The 11919-nt window shown below is 36.4% G+C and overlaps 2 protein-coding genes across 2 annotated transcripts in view; both read left to right on the top strand.

Moving 5' to 3' along the window:
• Positions 1 to 3852, top strand: part of LOC109166285 (dicer-like protein 4) — a 28123-nt gene extending 24271 nt beyond the window's left edge. Inside the window, exons 21-25 of the mRNA XM_019315226.1 lie at positions 22 to 294; positions 384 to 710; positions 1024 to 1333; positions 2211 to 2325; positions 3282 to 3852. Of these exons, the coding sequence (XP_019170771.1) occupies positions 22 to 294; positions 384 to 710; positions 1024 to 1333; positions 2211 to 2325; positions 3282 to 3432 (1176 nt within the window). The 3' untranslated portion in view covers positions 3433 to 3852. The remainder of the gene's footprint in view (positions 1 to 21; positions 295 to 383; positions 711 to 1023; positions 1334 to 2210; positions 2326 to 3281) is intronic.
• A 1447-nt stretch (positions 3853 to 5299) lies between these two features.
• On the top strand, positions 5300 to 10815 carry LOC109166076 (DNA replication licensing factor MCM5). The gene is made up of 18 exons (XM_019314963.1): positions 5300 to 5705; positions 6614 to 6757; positions 6871 to 7050; positions 7136 to 7234; positions 7342 to 7478; positions 7575 to 7680; positions 7890 to 8024; positions 8096 to 8173; positions 8336 to 8440; positions 8542 to 8633; positions 8717 to 8849; positions 8946 to 9041; positions 9288 to 9379; positions 9476 to 9566; positions 9925 to 10034; positions 10170 to 10299; positions 10378 to 10479; positions 10576 to 10815. Exons 1-18 carry the CDS (start codon positions 5400 to 5402, stop codon positions 10657 to 10659), a joined length of 2220 nt encoding a protein of 739 aa, XP_019170508.1. The 5' UTR covers positions 5300 to 5399; the 3' UTR covers positions 10660 to 10815.
• The last annotated feature ends 1104 nt before the right edge of the window (positions 10816 to 11919 follow it).

Genomic DNA, 11919 nt, shown 5'->3' on the forward strand with positions numbered 1-11919 from the left:
ATACTTTAATTGCTTAAACAGAGACTGGAGTTCCTTGGGGATGCTGTCCTAGATTATTTAATCACATCCTATCTCTATTCAGTATATCCTAAACTGAAGCCTGGCCAGTTTTCTGATTTGAGATCAGCATCTGTTAACAATAAAACCTTTGCTGACATTGCTGTATGTCGATCCCTCTACAGACATATTATTTGTGATGCACCCAACCTCCGTGAGTCAATCACTAGTTATACCAATTTCATGGGAAAATCTGCTTCTGAAAAAGGTGTAATTGAAAAGCCATATTGTCCAAAGGTAACCGTGTGCATTACTGTCTCTGTGCTTCTTTGCAACATTTTTCCAAGTCATGATTCCTGACACTACTTTGATTACCATATATTTAGGTTCTTGGTGACCTTGTGGAGTCTTGTATGGGTGCTATTCTCCTCGATACAGGGTTTGATTTGAACTATGTTTGGGAAATAATGCTCTCTTTGGTGGATCCTACCAGTAGTTTTTCAAAATTGCAGCTTAATTCTGTAAGGGAACTTCAGGAGTTCTGCCAATCTTATGGATGGGATTTGAAATTTCATAAAATAAAGAATGATGGGAAATCTGGAATTGAAGCAGAAGTGATTGGGGAAGATGTTTCTACTAGTGCCTCTGCTACTAACATGCGTAAAAAAACTGCCAAAGAAATGGCAGCAGAACGCACACTTAAACTCTTGAGGGTCAGTGTAGTTTCTTCATCTGCTTCTAGCATAACACTCATTCTCTTTCTTTTCTTTTTGCTCTACTTGCGAGCTTTGGCCATTTATATAAAGATCTCACGTTCAAAGTTTATTAGATCAAATTAAAATTTCAAAGCATACTGCACTGAAAAGTTGGATTGCAGTTTATTCAATATATCTTGATTCTCCCATGTGGGAATTGGGTTGGGAAGAACTTCTAATGGATACTAATTCTGTCTTGAAATTTCTTTATTGGGGTTTCCCTGTATTGCCTTCTTATTTTTAGTTTACTACTATGACTCTCATTCTGCAGGCTAAAGGCTACAAATCCAAGATAAAACCACTGGAAGAAGTGCTGAAAACTGCTGTCAAGATGGAACCCAAATTGGTTGGATATAATGAAGTACCTTGCCTTGTCACTGCTGAATTTGGAAATTTGACATTGCAGGAAATTTCTGAAAGTAGTTGTAACATAAACACAAGACCACTTACTGAAGTACCCTCCAAGAATTTCCATGCAAAAGCTAAACCTATGAGAAATTTTGTGTTTTCGGATGAGACTGAAGGGCATTCTAGGCAGGCCATTGGGTGTAATGACGGCAGTGCAGATTCTCATGTTACAGGTATTGATTTATTTAATTCCATTTTTAATCATTGACTCATTTAATGACTCTGCCCCACGTAGACTCGCCATCAAGCCACCATTAATCACATGTTATTTTTATCTCCCTCAAGCCATATAATGACTCAGACCCATGATTCAGATCACGTCTTACCGAAATTGGATTTCCTTTGCGTGCCATATGCGCTTAGGCTTCACTTTTTCCCCCCTAGACTCTACCTATCCAAAGATAAACCCGAATTCAAGACGAAGTTAAATAAATCCACTCATCAAACCCTAATAGCTCTCCGGTAAACTAATTGACGAAGTCATGCTATTCAAAGACACATCATTGGCAGAGTAGTAGAGGCTGAAAAATGATTTCAAAGCAAAAAGATACTTGCATTGAACCTCCGAAATTTGTTATGCACAACCATGGTTTGTATTGATATTATGTATGGGTTAATGACAGTATGTTCGTGTGTGTGGATTGATGTGCACACACACACACACACACATATAGATGTAATTTGTTGTCTGCTATGGGTTTGCTGTCTCTGTCTCTGCTTGTGTTTCTTCATGTCTACTTGAGCAGTCGCTTGATGTCAAATCTCCAAAAGAATAATGAAACTTGAGGCATCACTCTTGCACCACAACCCCCTTATTACCAGACTTTTGGTTCTTACCTAGTTGTAGCTTTTATATGCGCGTAGAGGATAACACTAAGTGTCTGTGTTAAATGACTTTACTAAAAATGGAAAACATACACCTAAATGTGACAATTTTGTAAGACTAGGGCTAAATGTGGAATTGGCGGAATATTTGGAATTGACTCGGTATTGGTTTGATGGATATTTATGCATTTGTTTCACTGCCCAGCATTGTCTTAACTATTTCAGGGGCTTCCCGGAATGCAACAGCCAAGTCATTTTTGCATGAAATCTGCACTGCGAACTGTTGGAAGCCTCCTGTATTTCAATGTTGTGATGAATCAGGTCCAAGCCACTTAAAACGGTAAGTAAATCACTTGGTCAACAATACTACGTCTATGAATATCATGAAAATAGTGTAGTTTATTATTATTGTTTTTTTTCTTAATAGCGCAGCTAATAAATTGTGTTTGGATGGGTGGAAAATGGGGAGAAGGAAAATAGAGGAAAGAAATAGGGTGGAAAATGTTAGGGCCTATTTAGTACCAGGAGCATTCTCCAGTTTTATGGAAAATGGAAAATGAACAATTTTTCAAATTAGAAAACAGAAAATAGAAAATGATTTTTTAAAACTAAATGGAGGAATTCAAAAAACACGTGTTTCCATATTTCCAATACAATAACATACATCACTTGTGATTACTATCACCATTACAATCGAATTTACTTAACACCTACTGATTAACCCTAACTACACTTCTCCATCGCCACTACTGTCTTAGTTTTATCCATCACTTGTCTATTTACTCTTAGTACCACCTGCCTACCTATGTACCCACCCTACCATCGCCACCACTTCTTCCATTTCTTACATTGTCTACCTTCAATGCATCTAGCTACACCAACCACAACTTACCTACCCTCCACCACTATTACTATGCAGCACAATTGTCACTTTTCATATGAAGAAAATAATTGAACTTCAAATAAATTTGTCTTTTGTAAACTAGGAAATAGTTGAACTTTGATATAATTTATAGTTTTCCAATAAAAAAATAAAAACTTGAAAACTTTTGGAATGAAAATGGAAAATGGAAAACATGTTTTGGAAGTTTTATTGTCATTGTATTTGTTTGTTTGAAATTTGAATGCTTCTTTTTTCTTCTTGTCATTTGCCAACATTGTGTTTCCTTCTTGGCGATTTGCGTGGCACTGCAATGAACTATGATTTCTTCCATTATGCATTATCCTAAACAACTTCACCTACAATCTGAATGTGTTAGGTAAATTTCAATTTCAATTTCAATTTATTTCCCCCAGGTTCAGGTTCAAAGTGACTGTGGAAATCGAAGAGAAGGCCAGAGTCTTGGTGGCTTTCGGGGAACCTCAGCTGAGAAAGAAGGATGCTGCCGAGCATGCTGCTGAAGGGGCACTTTGGTTCCTGAAGAGTGAAGGATATCTACAGGACTAAGTATGAGGTGGCTTGTTCTAATCTGAGGATGCTTTTGATAAATGTAATGCTGGCTGTAATTATTTAGTACCTTAATATAGTGACACTATAGTCTAGGGATGATTTGGCCTAGTACTATGATCTTCCTTATCCAGGTTAATCCTCATATCTATAGAGAATTTATGTATAACAACAATTTGGTGCATCCTATGATTAGAGATGCAGGTTGTATTTGCAATTTACTTTGTTATATGATGTTGGCTGACCAATTTTAGTGTATGTAGTTAGGGAGTAGGTGTTGGTACACTCTATCGCCATTCCTTGTATTTATCAAGCCAACTGTTCGACCAACGATTAACTCAGTTAGATTGTTGCCTTCTTAGTTCAACTTGACTACTAAGGAGAATGTATATTCAAGTCTTAAAGAGTATGGTTAGATTATTCAAGTATAAAGTGACATATTTAGGGAGCTATCTTAACTTTATGCTATGGATAACAAATACTCAATTGTATTGCAAAAAATGCACTCTAATCAATACAAATTTATTCGTCACTTTATGTGAGTATATACTTAGCATTTCCATTTTCTTGGTAGTTTTATGTTGTTCTATCACATACTCTATAACTATAAGGCCATATTAATTTATCAGCAACCCCCAACCTCTTTGACTTTTTCCTTTCCTTTAATCAAATCAAACTAGAATTTTACTATATGCACTCCAATCAGTACAAATCATTGTTCATGAGGGTATACACTAAGCATTTTCATTTTGTTGGTACTTTCTAGTTGTTGTACTATATAAATATTTCCTAAGACCATGTTACTTGTTAACTTATCTGTTAGGACTCTTATTGTGTTATAGTTCTAGTTTGCTTATATCTCTATACTCTGTATATATTCTCTATTTGTAATGGTTAAATAATACAATCCTAATCCTATCAATAACTTCTTTTCTTACAAAGTTAATCAAATAATAAAATACGTGACTAAAATATTTTCCTTTTTTACAATATAACCAATACAAACATGATCATGAAACTCATTATCCGCATACCCAGGCGGTTGATGCATATACACTGTCTCAGCCAGTTTCCATTTAGAAACGCATTGTGCACATCAAGCTGGCGAATGACCGAGCACGAGCTCAATGCCAAAGACAACAATAACCGAACCGTGGTCGGTTTAACCATGGAATTGAACGTATCAAAAAAGTCCTGTCCAGCACTTGGTTAAAATCCTTAGCCACCAACCGCGCCTTGTGCCGCTCAATAGAACCATCAGCCTTCCGTTTGGTGCGAAAGACCCATTTGCACCCAACTACATTCATACCTGCACTGTCAGTATGATTCTGGAGTGCATTAAATTCCGCATCCATAGCCTCTCTCCATTTTGAAAACCTGACAGCCTGTGTAAAGCAAGTAGGCTTTGCAGGACATACCTCAGCAGACAAAGCAACTAAAACCGCACCTTTAGCCCGAGCCCGAGACAAAGCAGCAGACAGGTGCTCGAGCTGGAGGGCGAGATATACAAGGTAGTAATGGTTCACAAAAAAAAATTGCCCTTGTTGCGACTACAACCACTTGTCACCAGGCAAATTATTCTGTAGATCTGGGTCCAAAATACACAATTTACATACTGAATGTTCATAATTTTGTAAAAGGTAAACTGTGAACATTCAGTAGGTAAATTGTGTTTTTTGAACCCGGATTCACCTTGCAAAGTGGACCTTGTTCATGGTATAACACTATAACTCTTGCGAGCACCGTTTATGGGCTTTTGTCATTAAGGCCCAAAACTACTTGTTCGCATTGAGTTGGGCCTTAACCGCATTATTATACAAAGATCTACGTTGCGTCATGTGCATCATTCCCGCCAAGCATTTCCCGCCATTTCCACTCACTCTAATAGACTAAGACCCTAGAGAGCAGCACAACGTACCTGCGACTGCGTTGTGAGAGAGCAAGAGATCTGTAGAGAGAAGGAGAAAATGTCGGGTTGGGACGAGGGAGCCGTATACTACAGCGACCAAGCGCAGTTCCCGCCCGGCGGTGGTTCCGGCGACGCCGGTCAGGGGGGTCCGTCTGCGAAAAGCCGCCATGTAATCCTCCAGAAATTCAAGGAGTTCATCAGGAACTTCCCTCACAAGAGCCAGCCCAATCTCTTTCCCTATCGCGAAGCTCTTCTCGAAAATTCCAAGTTTCTCATCATCAACCTTTCCGACCTCCTTTCATATGAACGCGACCAAACCCTCCCGGAACTACTCCGCCAGAATCCTGCCGATTACCTTCCCCTGGTACGAGTCTCAGTGTGTGTATATGCTGTTGATATTATTTGGGAGTTCATTGTATGAAGCGTAAATGCTATGTCTTAATATGAAATTCGTCATTTTGCTAGAAATGAGTGTGCAATCATGGATGTTTATATATTGCTCTAAATATTCAGTTTGAACTATGTAGAACAGAAATATTGTCATTGAAAGATTAGTTTGCCCTGTATTTAGGGGGTTTGTCCCAATGCTTTTTCTCTTTAGTTTTGTCGTGGTAAAATATAACTTTTTGGTTCCTGAGATAAGGAGCAATTCAGGTGTACAAGCCTGGTGTTTGCTGTATGGATTGAGTGTTTCACTGCAAACTTAAAAAAAAAAAAAACTGAGTCAAATTGAATAGAGATTCAGGTGTTTGTCACATGATCAACTACATGCCTATTGGCTTACATGTAGATGTTTCATTTTTAGGATGACGTGGGAAACCCTAGCCGGCAAATGACCATAAGGAAGTAAACCTGCCTAGGTTACCCATAGTTGACCGGTTCAAACCGAGGGAGCAAGGATTTGAACTCGTGACCTTGTGGTTACCTCTATGTTTCATTTATCCTTTGCAACAATGAAAGTGAGTTTGAGCTGTAAATGGCAGGTAGAGGGGGCTAGTCCATGGGATTGTTAGGTCATAGTGTTTGTGCTTTCCAAATAAAACATGTAGATTGGCAGACTGATTTAATTCAACTTGTTCTCTTCAGCAAAGTCATTCAAAATGACATTTTAAATTTGTTTACTCGTATTACTTTGAAATTTTGAAGTATATAATTGAGTGCCATTTCCTTTCCCTTTCTTTGAAATTTTGAAGTATATAATTGAATGCCATTTCCTTTCCCTTTCTTTCCATTTCTTGGGGGTGGGTGGTCTATGGGGCTGGGCTTTTGTAGTTTGAAACTGCAGCAGCTGAAGTTCTGGCAAGTTTGAGATCAAGAGTAGCTGGAGAAACTGGAGAAATGGAAGAACCAGAGACTGGAGAAGTACAAATACTATTGAGATCTGAGCAGGATTCAATCTCAATGCGGTCCCTTGGGGTTTGTTTTATTATCTTTTCCCTTTTCCTGGATTTAAAAAAAAAAAAAAAAAAAAAAAAGTGATCTCTCTTTTTTCCCTTGTTCTTTCTTTCAACTCGTGGATTCATGTGTAGGCACAATATATATCAAAACTAGTGAAGATATCTGGGATTGTCATTGCTGCATCAAGGACCAAGGCGAAGGCAACTTATGTTACCCTGTTATGTAAGAATTGCAAAAATGTGAAGGTTGTTCCATGTCGCCCAGGGCTTGGTGGAGCCATTGTTCCACGTTCCTGTGATCATGTGCCTCAGGTTTTTGACAACTTCAGCTGATTCCTTTTTTCTTGTTACTATAGTAATATGTGTGTAATTACACTGATTGGACCCATTTTTGCAGACTGGTGAAGACCCATGTCCAATTGATCCATGGATAGTGGTTCCTGACAAAAGCAAGTATGTTGATCAACAGACACTGAAATTGCAGGAGAATCCAGAGGTAACTGCTCATTTGATGAAGAGAGGCTTGATATTTATCCATGTCTTTATCAAGTTTGCATTTTCTTATTGATTGCTATGATGTAAAACATTATGTTGTAATCCTAGGATGTACCCACTGGTGAATTGCCAAGGAACATGCTCCTATCTGTAGATCGTCATCTTGTGCAAACTATTGTGCCGGGCACGAGGCTCACAATAATGGGAATTTACAGTATCTTTCAAGCTGCTAACTCATCCACATCGTAAGAATTTACATGATGTGAACTGCATTTTATCATTGTAATTCATGTGTCGCTTCCACTCCAGTTTCAATTTTTCATATTTGTATTTGGATGCAGTCATAAAGGAGCTGTTGCTGTTAGACAACCATATATAAGGGTGGTTGGAATGGAGGATACTAGTGAGTCTAATTCTCGAGGTCCAGCGAACTTCACAACAGATGAGGTAACTGTCAGACCTAACCAAAAGTTAGGTCTGAACTTGTCCAATTATCTATGCAACGATGAACTTAGAACTGATTTCTTATGATATATGGAGTAGCATGTTTATACAGAACCATAATTGAGGAAAAAAATTTAGCTCAGCAGCTGTATCCTTTTGTCCTTCTGCGCTTTATCTTTTTCCCCTTGAAATAATGCTCTTTATTTATGCAGATAGAAGAATTCAAGAAATTTGCATCAGATAGTAATGCTTATGATAAAATATGCTCCAAGATTGCTCCTTCAATATTTGGCCATGATGATGTCAAGAAGGCTATAGCCTGTCTTTTGTTTGGGGGATCAAGGAAGGTATGATATCAGCTGTCTGTTATTGCTTGGTTTCTCTAATCATCATAAAATATTTCCTCCTGCTTTTGTAGATCTTGCCAGATGGTGTAAAATTAAGAGGTGATATTAATGTGTTGCTGTTGGGAGATCCCTCTACTGCCAAATCACAGGTCAGACATGTTTTCAGTTATAATGAGAAGCGTTACTCATTCTTTGTTCTATAAATATTTATTGATGTTAGAGCAAATTATTTAACAATATCATCTTCTCCCTAAGTCATTTTTTCCACTTGCATGAATGAGGCTCTGATTTTTCTTCTTTTTCCCTTCAAGTTTCTGAAATTTGTTGAGAAAACGGCTCCAGTCGCTGTATATACATCTGGAAAAGGATCATCAGCTGCTGGTCTTACAGCTTCTGTAATCAGAGACAATAGCTCTGTAAGTTTCTCACTTTTTTGTGTTTTTTTATAGTCTATATCTCATTATTGTGAATGTTTTTCTCAAGTTCAATTTTTTTTTTTGAATTTTATGTACAATAGCGTGAGTTTTACCTAGAAGGAGGAGCCATGGTCTTAGCAGATGGGGGTGTTGTCTGTATTGATGAGTTTGACAAAATGAGGGCTGAAGATAGGTAATTACCTTACAATTAGGTTTGACATATTTTCTTGACTCCTTCTCTCATCAGAGTTTTTAAGAGCATTCTCTGTGGCATAGGGTTGCTATTCATGAAGCGATGGAGCAGCAAACCATTTCCATTGCCAAAGCAGGAATAACAACGGTCCTCAATTCAAGAACCTCAGTGCTTGCTGCAGCTAATCCTCCATCCGGGCGCTACGATGATCTTAAGGTCTAGGACCTCACCTTATCATTTTGAAATTTGATTATAATTTCTGTCATTTAAGAATCTGATACAAGTATACTGATCAGTAGCTTCTAATTACAGACTGCACAAGATAACATCGATTTGCAGACAACAATTCTTTCAAGATTTGATATGATTTTCATTGTAAAAGACATCAGGATGTACAGTCAAGACAAGGTAGGATTACAACTTTTATTGATTATGTGGTTAGATGAAACAAAATTTACAGTATGGAGTTAACTTAGTTAAAGTTACACGCTGCATTGTACTCTTTTTGTGAAGTGAGTTGAACTTTTCAGTAAATCACAGTAAATTATTAGGATCTCTCTCATTCCTCCTCCATTGAATATGAAACTCGTTCTAGTGGGGGTGTTGCATGGTTAAAATTTTGTAGCATCTTACTTGGATGTTCTCCCTTTACAGAATATTGCTAGCCATATTGTAAGAGTTCATGTATCTGCTGATGCAAGCTCGGGTGACCCAAGAACTACTAAGGAGGATAACTGGTTGAAAAGGTTTAGCCTTAGTGAAGCTTTTCAATTGATTTATTTCTAGCAAAAGTTTCTTGTATTAGTTGATTAATGCTGAGGCAATTGAGTTTCTTTATGCAGGTATATACACTATTGTCGAACTATGTGTTACCCCAGGCTATCAGATTCAGCAGCTTCAATGCTGCAGGAGAGTTATGTCAAAATTAGACAGGTAAATAGGCTTTTTCATATTCATGATTATTCTAGATATACTATTCCAAAAGTAGTTAGATTGCCACCAGACATTCAATTTGTGAATTTAGTGGTGCTATCAATCTTCGATCCTTAGTCTTTTCATGTATGGCAGCCATAAAATATGAAAGCATATATACTTGATGGTGATCTGGACATGTAGATCCCATTACTTGATTTAGTGACAAACTTACATCTTGGATTGTATCTTGATTAGGCCTGTAGAAGAGAGCTAGCTGACTATTATGTGATATTGCATTTATTAGTGGAGTTGCCATAGATTAGATTAGCTTTAGTAAATGCTAAATTGTGTATGTTACTTGGTTTATCTGTCATAGGATATGAGGCGGCAAGCAAATGAAGCTGGGGAGGCAGCTGCAATACCAATTACTGTGAGGCAACTTGAAGCTATTGTAAGGCTGAGTGAAGCTCTTGCAAGAATGAGACTGTAAGTAGATGGAGTGAATATCTGAATAACTTTAACTTGATAGCCTCGTAGTTTACAGTTTATTATTTCTTGGTTTGGATCATAAAGGTTTTGTTCATTTGACTGAATTGTGTTTGTTTTGGGTTCTGGTTTTAGTTCCCAAGTAGCAAACGAGAACCATGTGTCGGAAGCTATTAGACTATTCAACAATTCTACCATGGATGCTGCAAAATCTGGAATTAACCAACACATAAATCTGACGCCCGAGATGGCAAATGAGATAAAGGTATTATAATGGATCAAATATCTATCTGTTCTGCTGTTGTTTTAGTTCATCTCATCCCTTCCTTTTAATGATGAACAGCAAGCAGAAACCCAGATAAAGAGAAGGATGGGAATCGGGAGCCACATATCCGAGAGACGGCTAATTGATGAGCTTTCTAGGATGGGCATGAATGAATCTATTGTAAGATTCTTGGGATGCTGCTTCATATATTATTATTTATATTTGATTTTGTTTTTAGACTTTTAGCAACGACCTCTTGTTTGTTAACGTTGGCAGATAAGAAGAGCTCTGTTGATTATGCATCAAAGAGACGAGGTTGAGTACAAACGAGAAAGGAGGATCATAGTCCGCAAAGCTTGATCCTTGCTGCTGCCTGGCCTGCTTTCTTCCATCTATGTATTGTTACAAAGATATATAGCATCTGATGATGATGTTTATGTTGCCATAATCACATTGGGGCAATTTGTTTGTAAAATGTTTAGATTCATAATGACAAGTATCAACCTTTTAGTGACATGTTATTTATTATGTTTTATTGTTTTAATCCAAAAAAAAACACCTTATCATATAATAGGGTAGAAGAAAATTTGACATATCTCTTTTTTTTAATCAACAATTTTCAAATGTTATATATATATATATATATATATATATATATATATATATGCTCTTATTTGGCAAACCTAGCTGAAAAGGTATAAGTTAGGAGCTGAAAGCTGAAAAGGAATTGAAAACTGAAAAGTTATAAGCTCGGAACTGAAAACTGAAGAGTTTAATAAGTTAGCTGTTATGTTTGAAAGTGTTTGGTAAAATTAGCTTTTTGATAAGCTGATAAATGTAAAAAAATTAAAAAGGACATTTTCATAAAATTTAAATTAGTTTGTTTACATATTAAAATTTAATATTTTATTTTTTTTAAAAAAAAATTAACATTTTGAAATAAAATTATTATCATAATCATGATCTAGCATATCATAATGAAGTATCAATATTATTGCAAATCTCTTAATAATAATAATAATAATAATAATAATAATAATATTTGCCGTAAAAGTTGCGGATAAAGGGGAAGAGAAAATAGTTTTAATTGGAAAGGGTAAATTATGTCATTCTTTAAAATAATAAGGATAAAGATGGGAAAAAAAAAGTTAGGAAGCTATGAACTTATTTTGAAACGATACCTTTAAGGTAGGAGCTTATTTTAGGAACATTACCAAACAGAGCTTATAGCTTATAAGTAGCTTAAAATAAACTATAAGCTCCTAAATAAGTTCTGCCAAACAGAGCCAAAATAACGTCAATCTAAACACGTAAATCAAAATTTATATATCTACATATGTAAAACTTCTCTTAAGTCAATTTTAAGTTACAAAGTATTCTTATTTGAAAAAATATATTTAAAAATATCATTATTTGGGAATAAAGTTATAGGACAAGAACTCTTCTTACGATTGAATGGCGAGGGACAGTTATTATAATCATATGTTCTCAAAGTTGTTACCATTTTATAAAAATCATGAGTTTAAAAAAAAAATGAAAAAGTTGTACTTTTTTTATAGTTTACTATCCTGCCATTACAACTTAAAATGGTCATGGTAGACCAAGTCTTTGTGAATGCCC

The sequence above is a fragment of the Ipomoea nil genome, unplaced genomic scaffold, assembly GCF_001879475.1.
Source record: "Ipomoea nil cultivar Tokyo-kokei standard unplaced genomic scaffold, Asagao_1.1 scaffold3087, whole genome shotgun sequence".
NCBI classification, from domain to species: Eukaryota; Viridiplantae; Streptophyta; class Magnoliopsida; order Solanales; family Convolvulaceae; genus Ipomoea; species Ipomoea nil.